At 38.2% G+C, this 23115-nt stretch overlaps 1 protein-coding gene across 2 annotated transcripts in view; it reads left to right on the forward strand.

Moving 5' to 3' along the window:
• Positions 1–1255: 1255 nt before the first annotated feature.
• Positions 1256–23115, forward strand: part of LOC138940027 (protein Wnt-6) — a 35399-nt gene continuing 13539 nt past the window's right edge. Inside the window, exons 1-2 of one of the 2 annotated variants that reach the window (XM_070308502.1) lie at positions 1256–2197; positions 16247–16467. In XM_070308502.1, coding sequence (XP_070164603.1) covers positions 2130–2197; positions 16247–16467 — 289 coding nt within the window. In that variant the 5' untranslated portion in view covers positions 1256–2129. Of the gene's footprint in view, positions 2198–3910; positions 3969–16246; positions 16468–23115 lie in introns of those variants that run through there. The other variant, XM_070308503.1, reaches the window with a different exon arrangement.

The raw sequence follows: 23115 nt of genomic DNA on the forward strand, positions 1-23115 counted from the left end.
TAGCTGAGATATTTTAATATATTTTATATATTTATTATAATATTGGCATACATTTTCAGAATTAACTTTGTATGGACTGTCATGATTTTTCATTCAACATTAATTGCATCGAAACTTTTGTAACAGAACGCTTTTTGAAAGTTTCAATCTTTATGTTGGATATATTTTATCGTGCTACGAAAATTTATCATATATGTACGTCATGTACAATACATTAGATCATTTTTTAATATCCTTTTAAAATTGTATTCTCTCTTTGCGATCTGTTGTTGACGATTCTAGATCGTAACACTGTCATTCGCATCGCCTAGGGTTGATCACCTTGACATTGCGCATTCGAATCCGAAAGATCGAGGCATATGATCGTACCTCCCTCCGTGGGATCCTAGGCATTGGAGCAGAGAGAAGCCCACGCAAGCGGCTTCTCGTGCCCAGCGGGTTCCGTAGGCGAGTTAAAAGAGGAAAAGAGGGGTTCGGTTGCGACTCGTTGCCGCCGAGCGGCGCTCACCTGCCTAGTCCGCAACAGTCTCATACAGTTCGCTCCGGCCAGGAGCTTCGCTGGCGATCGCAGACATCTCTCGCTGTCTCCCCTACCATCTCGATTTTTCCACCTCCACAGCCTCCCTCTCACAGGTTTTCCACCCTTATTTCCCCACTCCTCTCCCCTCTCTTTAATTTCCATTCTTGTGTCAGCTTCCCTCCGTACTCGTTTCCGCTTACAATTTTTTGCACGCGTTGCACGAAATTTGCAAATTTACTTCCCGCGATCGATCTGCTTGAATACGGAATTGAAAAATCTTCAACGTCTTCTCTCAAGGGAATGATCTCCTCCCCGAAGATTGCATCTTTTTGAAAGACGGCGAAATCGAGGATGCACCCGTTGCCGGCTTCGGTGGCGGTGGTCTCGCGACAGCGGTGGTGATGGTTGTTCTGGTGGTGGTGGTGATGGTGGTGCTGGTGCATGGTGAAGAAGAAAAGGAAGAAGAAGAGGAAGAAGAAGAAAACGACGCATGTTGGTGGGGCAGCTCTTCTCTCTGTTCCCCAGAATTCCGTTGGTGGGGGTAAGGCAACACTCAAAGATCGTGGTGACGTAGTTCTGGCAGGAACGCGACGCGTTTTTGTCCACGTAGCAAGAAAAGAGAAGTTTCCTACGTCTTGTCTGTACCTTACATAGTCGGCACTTTTGAGAGAGAGAGAGAGAGAGAGAGAGAGAGAGAGAGAGAGAGAGAGAGAGAGAGAGAGAGAGAGAGAGGAACAAGACACGGAAGTAGAGAAAGCGAGGAGGAGGAAAAGGACGTCAAATACTTTGACAGACAGAGAGAAAAAAGAAGAGGGAGTTAGTGGGAAAGAGAAAGAGCCAAAAAGAGAGAAAGAGAGAAGAGAGAGGGTGATTGGGGTGGGGGAAAAAAGAAGCGGCCGATGATTCAAAGAACCGGAAGTCAGTGGTCCTCTCTCTTCCGGATCTTTCTCGAATTGCTTTTTCGCAATCTTGAAGACGCATCTCTTACAACAAACTTTGCATTGCCCTCAAACACCCTCAGTGCGATATGATCATGAGAATCAAGCGCACGTCACGATCATCGTGGTTGCGTGATTTTGAAGCCGTTCCTTCGCTTTGCAAGACGTGTTAAGAAACGCAACACCGAGAAGAACGAAGAACTTTGCGTATGGCAAATAAATCTTCGGCAAGAGATGTGATCGTTCTTCAATATTATTCTATTGACATCAGTTCTGAAAAAAAATCTAGTCTATCGGGAAAACTGAGAAAATATCGTGGGAATTGATTCGAAGATTTCAAGAGAATCCACGATATTCTGCGAGCGAATAATCACACGTCGCAATGTCAAGTTTTATTGGATGGATGGACAAGGGAGTCGCGCGGTAAAGGTGACAGTTCGCGTGCTAATATTTGAATACAAAGGTATATCTGAAATCTAATAGAGGGCATACACGGTGAATTCGCGGCGATTCGCGTCCTATCAATTTCGAAGTCTACTCGGTGAATTCGTGAATATTGCTGTTGTATTATTCGATTTTGTTTCGCGGTTTTTATCGATAATCAGTGAGCAGAGCGGACAAAGGAAGCATAATCGGTAATCTTCCGAAGTGTGCTACCAGGTGCGGAGGGGATGGAGATGCGTTCCGTTTTCGTGGCGATCTGCCTCCTTCTCGTCACTCCTATCACCGGCTCTTTCTGGTGAGTGACTCATCTCGTTCTGCGATATATCTTTCTTTTGTTGCTTTGATTACCGCTTGATTATATCCTCATCATATCGTAAAATCATGTATTTATGTTCGTTTACATTAAGTAGAGCCTGTAGCGGGACCACCTAAACGGAATATGTCAAGGTTCCTCTAAAAAGGGTTTATTATTTTGTTTTTATTACTTTTTTTGTTAAAAAAGTAAGTAATTCACTACTTTATTGCATTTGTGCCTTAAATGTGAGCATCTGAATTTTATTTGTCTAATCGAAGATTGTGCAAGCAGTCACGACACAAAATGTCTAACATAAGATAAAAGAATCACAGTGACATGTATCTGTACAAGATCGTATAGGTACAGGTAGCCTTTGCTTTGCGCGCATAAGGAAAATTTATATTACACCTTACGAACAAAACAAAATCTTTGCACAATACCTTTCGGTTTTATGAGGCATAGTCTGACGCATAGTAAATGAAAACGTTTCTCACTATTTTCAACTTTATTATCTAAACGCTCGGTCACGACGGTTGCCTCCACGATAGGAATAACAACGCGTTCTCACTTCCCTCGTCGAAGTCTCTCAAAAGTGAGATAAAGAGTGACACGTAACATCCCGGCATGTCCTTAACGCCGTAACACGTGACGGCCATAAAAACGAGGGTTAAAACAAACATAAGTTATATGTATCTGGTATCTCTGGTAGCTCGCGCTGCTTGCACTAGGTAAGAAAAAAAAAAAGGAAATATAATTTCTTCAAGAAAGAGAAAGTCCATTTAAGATTCGTGTTTAACTTGCTGTAACGAGTATATGGTAGATACGAGTGATACGTTTCGACGCGATTCCACCGACGTCACGACTTTGTTTTCGTCACAATTTTCTCTGTCTTACGAAATTTATTTGCTCGCGTTAAATTCTCTATATCAAAGTATCATATGTTACCTAGCTTAGTTCATATATTTTAACGGTCTCGTTACGCAGCAAATTATGTGAGGAAATTCTCATTGTATTTAAATAACTTTCCTTTTACCTAATTGTTATGTTCCTGCTCCAATAACGTTCCAATAATCGTATCTTAAATCTTGTACAAGAATTGCGATGGATTACATACGAGATTTGTCGCTTAGTTGCATTAATGCCAATACTTGGTGAACATGAAGAACTAACGAATGCGCTCCAGTTTCGAGGTGCGTCATCTGGGTTATCAATTACATCGCACGTTACGCGCACGTAAGAGATGAGTAATGGCGCTATAAATCCTCCTTTGGTAGTTATCCGTGCTCTTATAAGCAGACTGTATCTCGAGATTTATAGCTTCATTTTGCGCTAACGCAAATCGCTTATTACTAACGGCGTGTAAGATACTTCTCTAAATATCTCTTTATTTCTTAGCATGATCCTAAGTTAAATCTTTCCTATTTATGAAATTACTCTACTTCAGCTTGTTCTTAAATTATAATATTATGAAGTCATTTCGGTTGACGAATGTGATTCTCTGGGATATCGAACGCGTAGCGCGAAATCAGGTGACACTTTCGGTAGCTGCGTGGCTGAAATTCAATTTATCTCGACGAGTAATAATAAATCACTCGGTAGTGCGACACATTCACTGTCTACTATACTTTGTTATGCAAATGTTTACACGATGATAGACCGTTATCGTGTCCGTGTCACTCGGGATTACACAGCATCCGGAGACGGACCATCTCGTAACTATCTTTTAACGAGCGCAGCGCGCGCGCGTGAGCTTTGCGTGCATCATAACAAGGTGAAAATTATTTAATTACTATCACGTATCGCAAACATTAATTACTACACACATGATTATTAAATAAATGTTATCAAAACAATTCTAATCACACATTCTGTTGGATCGTAAATTTTTTTTTTTTTTTGTTTGTACGAGTGAAATGGTTTTTCGAATACGACGGGGTAAGGATTGTTCGCAGGATACCTCTTAGGGACGAAGAAGGAGAGACCCTCTCGAGATCCGTTAAATATTTGCTTTCGATTTAAAGCAGATTTGTGCGTTCTGACTATGTTGTGAGTCCGCACCTCGTTGCTTTCCGTCGTTTACGGTGTGTTTGATAAATATATTAGGAAGATGACGGTTTGGTGTGTTTCGATAACAGGTATTTAACGGTCAGACTGGAAACTTTTCGCTCTTTTCTTTTCCGCGTGCTTTGTTTATTATGTACAAGCTAATCTACGGTTACTATCGTACGAAGATACGTATCGCATTGTTTTATGTGTTTCAGCAGTAATAGCGGTGCATATGACAGGCACATAAATTTGATCTCGCATGTATAAATAGATCTTATAAATTTACTAGAATTATTATTTATATCTATGTACTGGGTATTATAAATGTCAGCAAAATTATTCTCTTTTTATTATTTTATTATGATATTTTGAATGATTGATATTGCTAAAAATAGTATAGCTCTTGACCATATCACATTACAGTGATATATGTAATGGAATATAAATAGAATCAATAAATTAACATCGATGCGATACATCGATAAATTTCTTCATTATTTTATGTGAAAAAGCGATCAAGTGAAACGATTAGAGTTACGCGTTGATTTGCTATAATTTTATTGATTCTATACTAGCACATTGTACGTCAATATATTCAAATTAGATGAAAAGAATTTGGAGTATCTTGATAATTCAGAGTTATATATAAGATTAAGAAATGTTGAAATTAAATAACGGAGATTCGCTAAAATGTTTCCATTCGAGAGCCGGCGAGATTCGTCATCTCTGCGATCCTCATTCCTGCGGAATGCCATCCCTGCTCCGAAAATATCGCGAGCTCCATAAATCAGTCTCTCGTACGATCGTTCGTCATCGAGTCGCGCATTACGCCCTTCTCGCGAGTCCTCCTAGGGCCCGCGAGGACCCGGAGCCCCGATTATCCGATTGGAACCGGATTCCCTTTCGTCGATCGGCATTCCTCGGTTTTTTCGCGTCGAATACTGCTCCATCTCCCTCTCGTTCTCATGTGCTCGCGCGAACGCCGCGTCCCTCCGTCCTTCTCGCGCGGTCCTCTGGGAACGAAGGGACTCGCGGAGAAGACGGAAGGAGGATGGGCGATTCACGAGGGGACAAAGACGACCAAGTGGAGGAGTAAAGAGGTAAAGAAGTGAGCGAGGATGGACAATGGTCTCGCTCAAAGCGTCACCCGTAAATCTCGTTGAGCGCGTATAATTTGTAAGTCGGCGGGAGCCCCCTTACGTTCCCCTCGCCCCTCTATCCTTTTCGTCCTCCGGCAACCGCCTTGCCTGCGTTTCTTCCCTTTCTCGCTCCGAGATCCGGGGAGTTTTAACCAAGGACCGGAGATACACGGAGTTTGTTCCACGTTCCTACGCAGCTTTCGTTCCAATCGCGTATCCCTTGGCGACTTGTGCATTTCTTCGGAGTGTTACATATTGAACGCGATATACTGTCGGTTTTTATATTGATATGTATATCAAGGGTAGAAAAACAATACGCTCGATCGCGAAACTATCAGACAATGCTATTTTTTTATTTTCCAAGATCTCTTTTTATTCAAAGATCAAATTTTTTTTTAAAAAAAAGAGGTGATTATAATTTTAAAGCGTAATTAAATGACATACTCTTTTTCCTATATAATCAGCTGTCAAACGTACACATACTGTGTTCACTTGGAAAAATGAAGAAAGTTGCGCTGGCTCTTTGCCAGCGTATAATAATTATTCTAGAAATATCAATCACAGTATTGAGGAATCATGCAGATATAAATCATGATTCCACAATCATAGTATTAATAGTAGAATCATATAACAGCGTATTCTCAGAAAAGAATGACATTTAAATACAAATAGAGCGCATCGAAACAAATTTTTTTAGATAGTTTCTTCTCCTACAGTCATATTTTTTAATTATCTAATTTGCGATTGCGCAGCTTCTCGTTCGATGCGATTTTTCCGTTCTTAATCTACGATCTTGAATTACATTTTTATAAAATTGTGCGTGAAATTGAGAGGATTATACCGCGATTATCAATTACGTTACGGACCATTCCGATTTTCATACGAGGCGGTTATCATGTCCGCGATTCGCGTTAATGATACGCGGCGTTTTCACGCGCCGCTTCGTCTCCGCGATGCGATCGAGCGGCGGATAGTCGCGCGAGATCGATCGCAGATTCGCGACGCGTAAGCAGATTCGAGAGCGCGGCGAGATAAATGGACCGCATCGATGTATCGTAACGGCGATTCCCGTCGAGTCCCGGCGATAATACGATAGCGGACTCGCAAACCCGGCCAATGGGCCGCGGTGGGCAGTCCACGGCTACCATCCCGCTGGTTGGACAACACGATCTGCTCCCCCACGCTCTCACCTGGACCATTCTCTCTCGCGCGTTCTCTCACCTGCCGTGTATATTCATAATCATAAGACTGAATTCACCGCGTGCGTGAGCGGGCGCATGCGCTTTTAGATACGTCGTGGGCAGTAGAATTATGAGCTGCGGATTACGAACGACGGAGAGCACAGGTGTATAGATTTGTTTATTTAAAAAAATTCAATTACACAAAATGTGTAATTGAAATGAGTCTGTCGATGACGAGAATCTGTATTATGCAATGCTGTTGCGCTTGATATTTTTCTTTTACAGTTTGAATTATTTGTTTAAACTTTTTGATTTTTTTTTTAAGTATTCTTTTTTGCATAAATAATACGAATAGATACTTATTTGTTTGAAATTTGTAATAAAAATATTTTTAATATAAAAATTTCGGTAAAAAATTATTATACATTTAAATATACTTTTCGTTTTAATATGAAGAAAATACGAGTTCTTTCTCATCGCTTTTTTAAATGGAGTAAATGTACGCCGTAAGCAATTTATAAGCAATGATTTTTCGCTTGCCAATGTGCACATGATTTTATGAACGCAATATCAATATTAGAGACGGTGGGTTTGTTATAAATTGGATTAAATTAAAATCAATTTTATTACACACTCTTCATGTCCTCTATAATAATTTACGTTTTGCGCGGAAAGGCATATCTTACGACACGCTCGTATAATGTGAATATTATTAGTCCGGATAGCGCGTAATAATTCTTGATTACTATAATTATGCGATGTAGTTACACAGTATAATTTTAACGTAACTGATCGTATCGATACAGAAGCAATGACGTTGATGCTAAGGCGGTCTTATAATGATAGGTACGAATTTGATTCTCAATACATGTCAAGCAGGATCCAAGAGATATCATAAATCGATTATATTTTTTATTTAATGTGTTCAATTTAATCATACAACTTCTCACCGTGTAGACAATTCGAATATAATGTATACTTTCATTTATTGCTACAAGTATAAAAAAAAACAAGAACATTTCTATGGTGGAGATCGATTCAAATCGCAAGTGAGAGATCGCAGATCTTTCTTCTCTCTATCTCGGAATATTTCTTCGCGTGGGTGGCAACGTGAAATCCTCGATCTTGGTGAAGCGAGCGGATTGTTGTCTTGCGATGGCAACGCCAAAACACGCATAACTCATTCCCTTTTTGATGCAAAATTTCTGAATTAAATATAGCCCCACTTTCGGAGTCATGAATACGCGAGATCATCCGCCAGACAACCTCTATCACTTGTGAGACGGAAATACAAATGTATGTATAATTCGCTATGCATTATGCAGGCGAGATTGATAGATACGTGTAGAATGAGATTTTAGCGAGCGTTACATTTTTCGGTAAAAGTTATTTGGTGATATTAATTTATATAGCGCAGTTGAGTGTTAATAATATTTAATATTGGGAGAGAAATCAGATCACAAAAGATTTTATACGAGCGATTATTTAATGGTTGTTGTAATCAACAAGACCGCTCGGTTAAGCTGTAATTACGATCGTTTCCGACAATTTATGGTGACATTTGCCATAAGTGCATCGCGATAAGATGAATCGTAAAACTTTCGCGGATGATAACAGTGAGAATCTGCTATTCTAATTAAGATTTTGTCGAAGTTTTAATAATACCGCGATATCTCGGGCGGATTTAATCGATATAAATATCTTATGCGGCGAGAATCAGACTTGCCTCGTTTTCGACTTGCCTCGTTTAATCTCACTCTCATCGAGCACTGATAATTATTGTCCACTACTTCGTAATTTACGATTCATCTCGATCTTATATATGAATATACCAGTGCAATTTAAATTTGCAATTGCGGATTATTTTGAAATCTTATCTATCGCGCGTTTGCGTACGTATTAAAAAATTTATATAATTATCGTAATAAATATTGCACTTATTTGTTCATTATTAATATTATTATTATTGTTAATACAATTTATGAATTATTATAATATCATGTATATTATAAGAGATGCATAAGGAGTAATTTGATGCGATACTAAAATATTATATAACGATCTATGTTTTTATCAAACAGAAAACAAATTTTTATTTTTTTGAACACGCTTTTGTTTTATGTTTTTATCCTTTTCAAAATTTTTCATCGACGTTCCGTAGTAACGGTACAATATTTAAGCAGTTTAAAAGACGGTTCTCATAGTTTGCTCTCCGTAGTTTGTTTTCCCTTTTTCTTTCTGGCGAGCGGCACTCTAAAGAAATGCTCGATTTGTCACGACGCGGTGCATGTCAATCATGGCCGGGTCAAAATACGGCGGACATAATAACGGCAGTGAACCGGCAATGACACGGGTATCAGAAACGGGGTGGTTAACGACGGGTGTCCGCGGTTGGGAAATGAGGGCCCCTTGGCCCCTCATACTCGCACACTGGCTCCTCTCTTTGCGCGAAATGCAGCATAGCGTGACGCAACGGCACGCACCACGTGCGGACCACGCACAATGCTCATAATAATTTTCTCTCCTTCTTTCGCGCTATCGCTCTTGTTTATTTCTGCCCTTCCTCCGCTTCTCTCTTTCCCCTTTTTCTTCCTCGTTCTCGTTTCTTTCTTTCTCTCACTCTCTCTCTCTCTCTCTTTCTTCGCCTTGACCTCCCCGGAACTCTTGCACGCTTGGTCCTCTTCCGTTACCATCGCGTTCGTGTATTACTGTGCCTATAAATGATTTACCGGACGTTCCCCCTACAGAGTGCAAAATTGGTTATGGTTTCGTTGCGCCAATGGTATGGTGTTGATGCGACTTTATGTCGGCCGTGAACAAGTACGTAACCCTTTTTTCAATTTGAACTCTCAGTCATTCTCTTCGCGTTTACATCATTTTCTTTCTATTCATTTCATTATGGTATCCTTATAAACGAAATATATGTTAGATAAAAATTATTACTTTTATTATTATATAAATATTTTTGCTACGCTTCTTTCTGTTTGTGAATTATAATATCGATTCCACGTAAAAATGCTACATTTAAAGTTTAATAATTGATAATATCCTTTGAAGGATTCTTTCAATTAATTTCGAGAGAGATACATTACTAATACAATATTATAGATTATGCTCTTTCAATGTGTTGCATTTATCATTCATAATTAATTAATCCAAGAGTAAGATAATTTATATTCCTGGAATGCATGTTATTGCACCTGTAATTGTATGCAGGCACGATAGGCTATGATCGATTTTGATGGAATGTTAAATTTAAAGAAAGAGGAGGAGAAAGTAAAAGAGAGAGAGAAAAAAACATCATTCTCTGTGTGTTTGGACATAGCAGAAGAATTTTAAATTGTTTAATAACGTGTGCAGCGACGTATCCGCTATGTACGAAATTTTCAGATCTCGGCATTATAACAGATTGCTCGAACGATCAGGCTCTGTTATCGGTTTTATTAAGGCGAACGCATACCACGAATAATTTATTACGACGAGCGTGAAAATTCGCGCATAAATTCCGAATCCTCGACTTTGGAGAAGCTGATTAAAAATTCGCACAAAATCATGACGGGATTATATATTTCTTTTTTCTGCCACACGATTCGACGTCCAAGTTTAAGCAAAGCACGAATTCTTCGCGATTCACAAAAAAGACTATCCAAAATGTAACCCGGTCCCGGTGACCCTTGCCACCAATTTGTTCGGGACATTCTCAGATGGAATCGACTTGCTTTTTTTGCCCACTCATGGTTCTCGCCCCATGTATAAATTCCATGCTACTATATTATCCGTTTCTTTTTTTTCTTTTTTTTTCTTCGTCTATAACTATCATAAACTTGATTGTGCTGCAAATATGGGCTTATATTCTAGATTTAAACAGCTTAATTATAATATCGTGGCTTAATCAAAATTTCACGACTTTGACTTTGCAGAATTAAACTTAAAGGAATCGTAGATATGTTATTGTTCTAAGTCGTTCGATTTTTTCGGCGAGAATTTTTTCATCATTCGCGAGCGCGAAGAAAGTGAACTAAAGTCGGGAACGGAATGGAACGGGTACGTAAAACGAGCACGCGTCCAAAACCACTTTAGCGCATGTAAACTCTGTGATAGAGTGGCTTCGTTTCGTCGTGCTACTCTTTTTCGTCATCTGCGTGGCATGACGCCGCTGTCTGCTTCGCGTCGTCGAGCAACAAGAGAATGATTTAGATCGAACGCGCATATTTAGCAGCTACGAGCTGTTGTGACTTTCTACTTCCGCTCTGCAGTCTTTCATAAAGCGCTCTCTCTCTCTCCTTCTCTCTTTTCTTTCTCTATCGACTTCTACGAGGTAATCACTCGTATTCTGTACGCATGGGACTGCCATATGTAATTATACAGATCTAGGACTTAAAGGTGTAAAACCCCGGACTTTTCCAATTGAAAACCGGACATTTCACATAATTTATTATGTGAAATTATTACAACTGCTGATAAAGCGATAGAAACGGAATAATTTTTATTTTAATTATTAATAATCAATAATATTATCAATAGTCATTATTATTAACAATTATTGATAATAGTAATAATGTTTTTGCTGTCAATGATCCCAATGCCCTAAGATAATAACGTACGTACAACATACACAGATACAGCCTCAAAATGCGACATCGTCTTGTGTCACGCGCTTAAAAAACCTGGATTACTTTGAAAAATCCCCCCGGACTTTCCCGGATGCTCGAAAAACTAGGACAAATATCGCGAAATCTGTGGGAAAACCGAATGAATGGCAGCCTTATGTGCGCATCACGTTTCAGATGTGTGTTTTTTTTTTTGCATTTTTACCGAATGTACCCTTGATGCAGAATTTTTTTTTTCTCCCTTTGCATAGGAGAAAATGATTCTTATTTTAAATCTTATTTTATATATAATCATGCCCTCATAATATGAAGCAGAAATTTTTCCTTTCGATCTCTATCTCATTAATTCATTGTATATATATATATATATATATATATTAAAATAACTGAGCAATAAAAGTCGCAATAGAATTTTTTTAGCATCCAGTTTCTTGCATTAAGTATATCATATAAAATTAAAGAAGTAATGATAAACTGCTTGATCATGAAATTTTTAATTTTTTCCTTCTTTCTGTCCCAATTTTTATTCACGATTGTGCGAAATATTTGAGGAATCTATCTGTGAGCCTATCAACTTGTCTTCTCGTTCTCTCTTGTTGCCTCGCTTCTTTTAGCGTACTCATTCGCTGAGAGAAACGATCCCTTTTCTTTTTCCCGCATCTATGGCAGACGTTTCTCTCTTTCTCTCCCGTTCTCCTTCTTTCTCCTCCGTTCGCTGTTCGTTCTGCAAACCGGCCGGTCGACCGAAAGAGGCCAGCAACGTTGCTCTCTCGTCACTGTCTATCCGAGCAGACAGCGTGGAGCTGCCTTCGAGCAAAGTGAGGGCGTCTAATGAGGCAATAAATAAGTCGACCGCTCTAACCGGCCTCTCCACGCTTTTCGTTCGCGACGCGACGTGTCCATCCTCGAGTTCTTTTCTTGCCTCCGCGTACGCGAGGTGGGGCCCATCTCCTCGATTCTAGTCGGGTCTTCTTCTCCTACCCCTCTCAAGCGTTTCGCTGACTCGATTGTCGTCGATTAAACCGAGTCTTCCCTCGTTTTTTCGTCCAACACAACAGATTCCGCGATATTTTTGCGAGGATTGCTTCCTAAGAAAAGAGATGCAAGCATACGATTGACAGGACTGTTAAGCCCGTTGCGTTTTTAAATTTGGCATGTTAGATTTCGTTTCTATTGTAATCTAGAAAACTATAGATAAGTTAGCAATGTTTTCTTATAATTAAATATTTTATATATGAAAAAAGGCACTTAGTAATTTTATTTATAGATAAAGAAATAAATTTTTTTGGATCTTACGATATTTTTATTTTTGCTCAAATTGGCTTATTTATCTTTTCGATAACAAGATTTTTTCGAGATTTAATTTTTTTTTCTACTTAATCTTTATCTTTATTCTATATACTTTTCTCTCTTTTCCATTATCTTTAATTCTTTTAAATTATTTATTATATATATATATATCTGACAATTATCTTAAATGAAATGAATAAAGCATTGGTGTAAATAAAAACGAATAATATTAGTCCGCAGAAAGTTACAAAATCGCAATCGGCACAGACGGAAGACGAGAGAATGGCAACTCCTGACTATTCTAACTTCCATTAACTTGCGTTTGGCGATATTAATAGTCGCGGGTGTAAAACGTTTGCGGCGCTCGTCAAACACGACGTGTTTACTATAACGTCGTAACTTTATTATCCGCTCCTGCGGATTGGTCTTTTAGTATCGATGCTCAGCGGTCCTGTCGTTTATTTGACTAAACAGGGTGAGATGCGCATGGCCACTAGGAAACGATCTTTAAAGTCAAGAAGGTGGAATAAACCTTCGTTTAGACCTTCGTCTTTACTCGTAGTATGCGTTATTGCGGCGAAAACTATCATTGGAAATTAATAAAGCCAATAACAAAGTAGAGAAATATACACCGTGATGAATTTTTGTCAAACGATGCCAAGTTTTATTTTAATTAATTTTAATAAAATTAATTGACATTATATATAATTTAATTAAAGAAATATTATAATAATTATAATTAATTTTAATAAAACAACAAAAATCTTGCAATCGATTGGTAACCTCATAACATAATCATAAAGTTCACGGCAGCATACAATTTATATCCGCGTAGCAGAATATTCAAATAAGAATATTGTTTTATTAGGCTATTTAGAGATCTAGCTTATCAGCCTGTTATAGTTCAAATTGTTTATATCAGTATATTTATTATATGACCAGAAATTAAATGTAAACCATATTTTTTTTAATTTGCACAAAACGTGGAGATCAAAAATTTATTTGAACAAGCCACGTGTGCAAAACTGCGCGTAAATGTTTACCTCATCTTCTCAGCAAGCATATCCACACTTCCACTTTTGTCACTTTTATCAAATTCATCACGAGACTTCTCTATACCATCGTAATAAGACACATTTAATACAATGTTTAACTTCTTGCATGTGAGCGCATAGTGCGACTTTTTCTCAGAAGAGCTATATCTATGTCGCTCATTCATTATATTGCGTCTAAAAGTTTCGTTGCATTCTCGCGCAGATTGATGCCGAGTCGAGAAATAGTACACGCGTTAGTTCCAAGAAGACTTCGCAACAGCTGGTCGTGATCTAACAATAAGAGAGCTGGAAAATACGTATAAGATAGAAGATTAAGTATGTTAAGGAAAAATGAATCATATCGAATCGCGTGATGAAAAGTTAAAATTGCACTCGAGGGAAGGAATATGTAGGTATATATTAGTAACGTTGAGAATTAAATAATATTTATTGTTGAATATTATATGATCTCATATGATTTTATAGAATAATGTATATGCGAATGTTTTTCATTACGATAATAAGGTACCGTTTTCTTCGGTACAATCTCCTTAGCATAGTGAAGAAGCTTCGACTCTTGTCGCCCGTCAGACTTTATCGGAACCGGGGTCCGAAATATCGACAAGTCAAAGTTCCTGCGGCTTGTAATCTGTCAATGGGTCTGATCATCCCGCGAGACATTACACGCGCTATATTTTGCTCCAAGGAGAGAAAGAGAGAAAGACTTGTTTTTCTCTTCTTTCTCTTTTCTGCCTATATCTCTTTCCGTCTCTTTGTCTCGCTCACGAAATTGCTCTTCGGGGATCGAGGAATTTTTCGTGAATTTTCGTTTGCGTATCGTCTCGTCTTCTTGTCATCATCGTCGTCATCGTCGTTTCTCGGTTATAGTCGCCATTCTCAGAGGTAGCAATTCTCTTCGCCCAAATGACGATGTCACTCTCGTGCACGACTCTCCACGTCGTATTATCTCCATCGCTTCTTATTCCCCGTTCGTGCAGAACGAAAAGCGGACGAGCGAGGGGCACGTCGGGCAGCGCGAGCAACCGTCCTTAACGGAATTATTGCCATTAAGGTCGTTGCATTCCCAAGAGGCCGTCGTATGTACGCACCCCGGCATCCTACCGACGCAGAACTAATGATCTTAATTAACGTTTCGTAACGAAGGTCGCCCAGACTGTCCTCTTTCTTCTTCTTCTTCTTCTTCTCCATTCTCTCCCCTTCCTTCTCTAACCCTGCCTACGCTCGTAATCGTTTCTCTCTTTATCTTTCCGTCTTCGGGCTCATCCGCGCTTCTTTCTCGCTCATCTTCCTACTTCTCTTCTCCTGGTACTCTTCTGCTTCCAAGTTGTCGTCCTCCTCAACTTCGTAGTTTCCACCACTCGTGTGTTCACTCGGAGTCCATTCCGCTTTATTCTTCATATTTTTTTTTGTCTCTTGCCTCTTCGCACCCTCGGCACATTCGTTCGTTCTTTCCGTTTCTAGATCGTCTTTCCTTTCCCTCGGAAACATTTCTCTTTTCTCTTACTTTTCTTTCTTTTTTATAGGAATGGTTATGTCGCCACGAGTATAATGCGCTGGAGCTTTAATTATCGTAATGGCGTTAGCATGTTGAGATTCGAGTATTGTACCTACTAGTCGCAGCGTAATCGTTCTTCTTTCTCGCCTTTGTCACCGAGTTTTTTTCTTTCTCGTGAAAAACTATGACGTGGCTTCGCAAGATACAATCACGATTTCGCTCTATTTTTCTTCGTCACTTTTTTCTGACCGTTTCGTACGTACGTTCGTTTATTACCGCTGGATAATGCCTGAAGATGTCTGATTTATATTTGGAATGCAAAAGAAAAAAAAAGTCGAGAATAATAACGACTTAATAAATAATTTTACATTGTGTCGATCGCAATTGCATGGCATTGATACAATTGGTATAATTCACTCATTGTTACCATAATAAATTATGTCCATTAAACTGATCACGGAGAGAAAATCAGCTACAATCGAAAGAAATATACAGGAACTTAGAGCGTTTTTCTTGCCGATTTGTTGCTCTATTATATAATTCGTTAGAATTCAAGATTTAATTAATCACGTAACAGATGTGAATGATAAATTTCTCAGGCAATAATAAAGTAGATGAAAATTCTCCGCAAATGGCGATGCTTTGACTGATTTATGAGACACGGTGGTTATGCGCTTAAAGAGAAATAAATTCTGATCCAAACGCATGCGGTTAATCGTGAGGATCAGGGCTGCGACGAGACACAACACTTGCCCGTTATAGAAATACCGAAGCTCTAAGAGAAACGAATAAGCGAACGGCATCGAAGAATCTTTCCGCTTAATTTTGCGCGAGCGCAAAATCGTCTCTTTCCACATTGCGATCCGAAAGATATCGCACGAAATAACCGGTAACTTGGCCGACATCGTGCCAACGGGATTTGTAGCTTTCGTAAATTATTCTCCTCTCTTTTTAACCCGTGTCGCGTCTCAAGGAAATGACGCTGCTTTGAATTCCTCGCTATTTCGCGCAACTATATCGTTCTATTTAACGTTCTATCGATCTATTCGCCTCGAGTATTGAGCAGAAATTTCCATGTTGACGTTGCTTCGTTTTTTTTTTTTTTTTTTTGGTATATATATTGTATATATATATTTATGACAGTTACATTTTTGGTTAATTTTTAGTTAATAAAATTGTCGATATATTAATATGTTAATTGTTATATTTTCATCAATGCGTTTATCTTTACAGGACTGTAGGAAGCACACTGGTCATGGATCCGATGCTCGTCTGCAAGAAAACACGGAGGCTGAAGGGGAAACTCGCTGACATTTGTCGTAAGGAACCATCCCTGTTGAAAGAAATTGCGAAAGGTGTTCAAGTAGGTACTAGGGAATGTCAATACCAATTCCGGAACCGGAGATGGAACTGTACAACCATCAGAAGATCTCTCAAGAAGATGCTGCTCCGCGGTAAGTTTCCTCGAATTATACAAATCTGATGCAAAATTGTAATTAACAGATTTACAAACCCATAATTCTAAAAGCAATCAATTCCAGAGATAGTTCGATTAAATTCGAGCTTTTATATTTATTTTCGAGAAATCACGATCTTTTAGTTAGACTTGCTCGATGAAAGTAGAGCAAGATTTTTCCTCTTTGTTTTACTAAATATTACTACTTCTTGTTCATATAAATGAAAGGGGCAAACCAAACATTCGCGCGGGTTTAGATCCTTTTACGTACGTCAGATACTCGATCCCGTAATAATTCGTGAATCCGGTCGTATTATTCGCGAGTCATGGGCGCAAGGTCGAGCTCTATTCCGGGCACCGGCCTCGCCCTATCGCCGAGAAAAGGATTTTGGGTCCCATGGAGCCCTTTTCAGGAGCGAGAAAGGGGCCTGTGCACGACAATGCACACACTAGCGGCAGATTACAGGGCGCTACTCGTTCGACATTAGGCGAACCGGATGTCGATTACACACTCCCCTACGAGCCCTGAGGGCGATTCGTTACGATTAAATGCCGGTACCCCTCCGATCGACACACCTCCAGAATGGGCTCCTTCTTTAGGATCTTTAAGGACCTTTCTACGTGCGAGGCCTTTCCGCGTGTGGAGCCTGTGACGTTGACCACTCTATATCGATTCAAGTGTATTAACGATCGTAGAACACGATGCACATAATAGCTTCGATATTTTCGTGTTTTTATTACGGATAATCGACGATTACTGGATTAAAAAAAAGATAGCATATTATTAAACATTATGGTCTTTATATTGTATTTTTCACTTATATTTTAATTATATTCACATCTAGTTTCTTCGAAAATGATATATATGACAGAAAAGTTATAAAAATATTGAAAGAAAAAGAGGGAGAAATATTTTAAAAAAGATATACGTCGATTCTTACATCCGGATACATTACAGACGTGCGCGCGTGAATAGGTTGTAATTATTTTTAAATTAACCTTAATGGGAGATCTCTTAGATGTAGAATTTCGGTGGCTAGGAAAGAGAGATAATGATTACTGTCTTTAATGCTGGGACCGTTTCGACACGTATACAACTATGAAATCAAACTGTAAGGTGTCACAGCAAATAGCAGCGTGTAGTAATATGATAATAATGATAATAATGATAATCACCATTACCAACGATGGTGTACTGATGGGAACGCTGGGAAATAAAAGTTCAAGGAACTATGTCAATTATAGATCATTCATGTCTTTATCCGTGTTCGTGTCATTATCATCCGTTAACAAATTGATTCTTGATGACTTGCTTGTTTCGTCGTCAGCGATTGAAAAATTTATATCAAGTTTTCCATTTATAGAGATATCAGATTATTTTTCTCTTTGATTCATCTTACACGATTATATTAAATATAAAGTAATTTTATTCAACCTTTTTTTAATTGTTCGTAAAGAATTAATTAAAACTTTTATATATATTTTTAATTTATTATTTTTCTAAAACGCTTTTTTATAAAAATATGGCAACATTTTTCACACAGAGAAATAAAGCTGCATATATTATTATTATTATTATTATTATTATTATTATTTTTGTCAGAAAAATCTATTTTTTAAATTTCCGTTTCTAATTTTATCACGAGACTGTAATGTAAATTTTTACGAATATCATTTTTGTCGGTTTTGCATAAACAAATATATACCAATGCGTCTATTGAATCGCGGGAATCGGTAAACAAGCGTGAACGAATTTCATCTCGATCACGGCCATCGATTGACTCTCATACATAATCAAATACTTTTTTTCTTTTCTCTTTCCTCCTCCATGAGGTAAACCTGTAAACTTGAAACACTTGACGAAAAGTGAAACTGTCCGCGTGGCTCGTTCGCTCGCTCGCGCAGCTCGCCGTCCGATATATTAATTCCGGATGATTGGCCACGACAACCAAATCGAAGACATCATGTCCAATAGACTATGCATGCTGGTCTCTAGGATCCGCTATCAGATCGGTGTCTTATGGTAGCTTGACAGATTGACACTGTCCGTCGGATATTAGTGGCTATATGTTGCCTTAATTAAAGCCTCACTGCCACGGACAGACTGCGATCGATCGTCTTTCGATCTCGTCCCCCGCGCTTTCCCCTTTATCCGCGCTCTCGCGATCTAGAGATCGCCGTCAATCCCATCGATCGTGATTCGATGCGGGATCGTCGGGGGCCTCTCAGGTAAGATGTTAAACGCGAACGCGCGTGGAATCCACGCCCGACGATCGATGATCGAATTAACCACGACACCGCCGAGGATGCCTGACGATCGGCATTCGCTCTCTTCGTGAGATGCGGGAGATAGTATATTATTAACAAGACAGCGCGTCCATTGGCCCAAATAAAACGATAGTTTAATTAAGCGAATTAGCATCGCACACTCTGTGCTTCTATATCTTTCTTTTTTAATATCTCGGATATATCCAATTATTCCGCAATATTCAGATTTTTGGACATTGTCGTTATTTGCTATCATATCACGGCATGTTTTATACGAAAAAGTTATTGAGTGCGAGAAGAAATACATCATATAACGTTATAATTTTTTTTATTTTTTATTATTCTTTACCAAATATAATAATGTTCGATGTTGTATAATTCATATAAAGCAACTGCCATGAAAACATTCTCATAGAACAGGAAAAAGCAATATTAAAAAATATGAAACATCTAGATATTACGATATAAGATATCGAATAAATATCTGAATATTTCTATGGCTGTATGGCTGTGCTGTCGTATTGAATGGTGGACACAGCGATTGTTCGATATTTTAATTACGATACTTCTCGCGAGATAAATTTCATAATACCGCGTTTTACGATCAGTTCGGTATCGCTGAGATAAGCTGATGGAATAATCGAATACAAATTGCGCTTAAACGAATCTCGCTGACATGCTCCGCGTGTCTTCGATCGAAATAAGATCGACGCGATCCTCGAACGCGTTGTAATATCTAAGATTAATGACGCGTAATACTTGATCCTGAGCGTGTCGGCACTTTAATTGAATTCTAATTAACGTAGCACGTAATACGTGCGAGATGCAAGAGCAGAAAGCTGCTTGGGCGTTGATTACATCTCCGGGAATCAATTGGAAGTGACACTATATGTGACGTATAAACAATAAACGAGCGATATTACGAATCATTTAATTAAGCGCTATATTATGCCATTTTTGAAATTTTATCACATATCTAGCTTTAATAAAAGAAATAATTAAAAATACTTTCATGCATCCTATTTTCTTAGCAAATCTTTGATCTCTTACTAATGTATTGAATTATTTTATTTAGATTCTTTTTTAGGATGCAATTTTATAATAATTTTTTTACAATTATTAATTATTATTTCCTTAATAATTAGATTTTTTATTAATAATTATATTCGTTATTTATTATTATTACTAATAATTTTCCAATATTTAGAGACAGAGAATTTAATTATAATTGTTTATTTTTCTCTTTCTTTAACGTAAATAAAAAAAACATGCCTTTAGTTTTTCTGCTTTGATTAAAAACATCGCTATCAGGGTTGGTTCAAGGCGTCGAAACTTATGCAATGGACAGGTGAGGATCTAATTTGCGTTCTATCTGACACTTAACAACAAATTGCCCCTTACCCCATAAAAACAGTACCGCATCATAAAAATAACAAAGTCAGATTTATACGCTTTATATTCGTGACATCTGCGCCGCGTTGTAAATAATTTGTAGTCCTTGCTTCAACGGTGAATTTTTATCGAGTACGAATATATTCACCTTCGTATCTGATGAATTATTGTTTCACAACGGTTGTCAGATAAAGCTACAAATATTTTTCGCATCGAATGATGGTACGCGCACGATTAATGATAATGAGACACAATTAGAATCACTATATAAATATATAATAAGAGAGAAATATTAATATTCATATATATGTAATATAAATAAATATATTCAGATATAGATAAATAATAAACAATAAGATTAATATTAAGAATATAAAGCATATGATAAATTAGTTTGCCTGGCGAGAACCGTTTTCTGTTCAAAGCATTCAATGGAGCCAAAAATTTATATTTTAGATAGTAGATCTATTGGTAAAAGGCTGGATCGCAGGTATATAAATCTCGTCTACTGGATACATTATTGGATGACGCGGATCGATGACAGGGACGCGATGTGTTTAACCGGTCCTTCCGGATGACAATTCTCGCCATCGTCATTTATCTGCCGTTTTCATTGGATCATCCCATAGCGTCCTTATATATGTTCCTACTTTCATATTTTGGAATGATTGTACTTATATCGAATTGTCACTATTAAAGAATAACATTATTATTAATTTGTTACGCTTTCTTGTTTGCATTTGATTTTTTAGCCAAGAATTGAATTTTGTCAGATTATTCGTAAAGCAATTTATTATTTTGTTATTAATAAAAAAACTTTGAGGCCTTGAAAATTTTTTTTATTCAATATATATAAAAATTAGAACATAATATTTAAATTATTAGAGCATATATATATATCATATATATTTTAAAAATGTATGAATTTGAAATTGCGTACAGAAATTATACCGAAGGAAAAAATTAATTATCAAACTGTCGCTTTTAATTCTCAGCCGTAACAGCTCGTATGTTACAAGTGCAGAATTTGTGGGATATGGTGAATAGGGTCCATTGATACACGTCGAGACTATTATCTGTTACAAGTTAAAGACAGATCGCCGTTAGAAATCTAGGCGGGAGAAATAACGACTTTCAGGGCCACCCGTCTTGAGTAGAAAGATTTCAAAGAACACGTGGAGTCTAGCTACCGAAACGTGCTGTTCGACCTGTCACCAATGTAATTTCTCTTCGGGAGAGTTTAGAAAAAATAGTTTCATGAGAAATGTCTTTTCTCTTTCAACAGAAATGAGAACAGAGACGGAGGTAACGAAGATAAAACTCTGACTGCTCTCAGCTGGTTGTTCTTCGTTGAAAAAAAACAGGTTAAAGTAATAAGCAGTAACAATAAAATAGTATTTTATTATGAATAGCAGAAACGTTTAAAAAAATGCCAATATTGAGAAAGCAATAACGTAGCACTATAACAACATTTTCCATATGTATTGTATAAGCAAGGACTTGTGGCAATTTTTGAATTAGTGTTCTTTGAAAAAAGTCGTTTCAATGCAACATAAGAAAAAGATATTTTATTTGAAAATAGTTTTTCCAGAGGATGGTATTGTCCGGTTACGTACTCGAGATTATTCGATAATTTTCCATTATTCACGGAGAGATGTATCAACAGGCTTCTTTTTCCCAAGTCGAAAATTCGACTGACGATACATCAAAAGTCGATGTCGCTTATCTATGGTCCACTCCCGGATGCGGCTCTGGGGAAAAATTCCTAACGGATGCCTGATCTTGGAGAGCGGATAGAGAGAGGGAAAAAGCGCATGTGAGCCTCGCATGCTACCGGCGGCGCCTATCTTAATTCCCGATTGACGTTTATTTATCTGGCGACGTTTAATTTTTATGGGCGCGATGCGGCCGATAGGTTAGACCCGGCAGGTAGCTCCCGCTGTGTGGTCCTGCGGGGATCCCGGGGGTCCACGGAGCCTGGTATAACATTCGTGGACGAGCAGCACCTCTTAATTGAGGGGTGCCGCGTGTCGCGATAAGACGAACACGGGCGTCAAAAACCCGTGGAAAGAGCTACCTCTGGGGATAAAGGGAGAAGCGGAGGAGGCAGGAATTTATTGTGGTGCTGCTCCGCGCAGAGATCCTCCGGCTCTTCTCGTAAGGTATGATCGTCGAATCGATGAGCTTCGACCAAATTAAGAGAGTGGTTTTTTCTTCATTCATTCCGAGATTCCACGGAGTGACGAAGGAAACAATCGCCTAAGTGGTCGCCTTCTCGAATCAACAAATTGCTCTCTCTTTCTCCACTTCTTTTCTCTAAAACGGTATGAGCGTTGATGGGAGGGAAAGGGAGGATATATAACCATAGAATCAATGTAATGATTTTATTTTTTCATTAAGAAGAAGCTTGAGGTTAATGGTTGGAACACACCGTGTGTGCTTTTTCGAATCCTGAAAAACTTTCTCCAAGTAGTCGAAGTTTGACGTTGAAGTGTCGCGATGCACGATTTATCGGTAGCAATTGGATTGATTGCCTCGCTCTCGCGACGACTTTGTTTTACTGCGTTTGAACGCTCTCTGCTACCTTGGGATTACCTCATGGAGACGTCTCTTTTTCTTTGCCGTTTCCCAACTCTTTAACGAGGATGCTCACCTTAGGGCATTAATAAAGCCGAGTCCATGCCTTTGCCCGTTCACTCGCGATGCTTTTCTTCCGCGAGAACGATCGCGAAATCATTTATATTTCTGCAAATTGAAATTTCTTTCAAGATGCGGTTTGCGAATGATGAATGCAGCAATGAAAAACGTTTAACTAAAATATAATTTTATAAATTTTTTTATTTGTTCTTTTTGTCACCGGTATAACAAATATATTTTATTTTTATAATTACACACACTAGCAATAACTTTTCTACACGATAACTAACTTTCATCGCGTCAAAAGAGTGGTGCTGTAAATTGAGAAATATATACGAGATTACTGAGA

The sequence above is a fragment of the Polyergus mexicanus genome, unplaced genomic scaffold (genome assembly GCF_030449975.1).
Source record: "Polyergus mexicanus isolate NDT 795.1 unplaced genomic scaffold, iyPolMexi1.0 SCAF_15, whole genome shotgun sequence".
NCBI classification, from domain to species: Eukaryota; Metazoa; Arthropoda; class Insecta; order Hymenoptera; family Formicidae; genus Polyergus; species Polyergus mexicanus.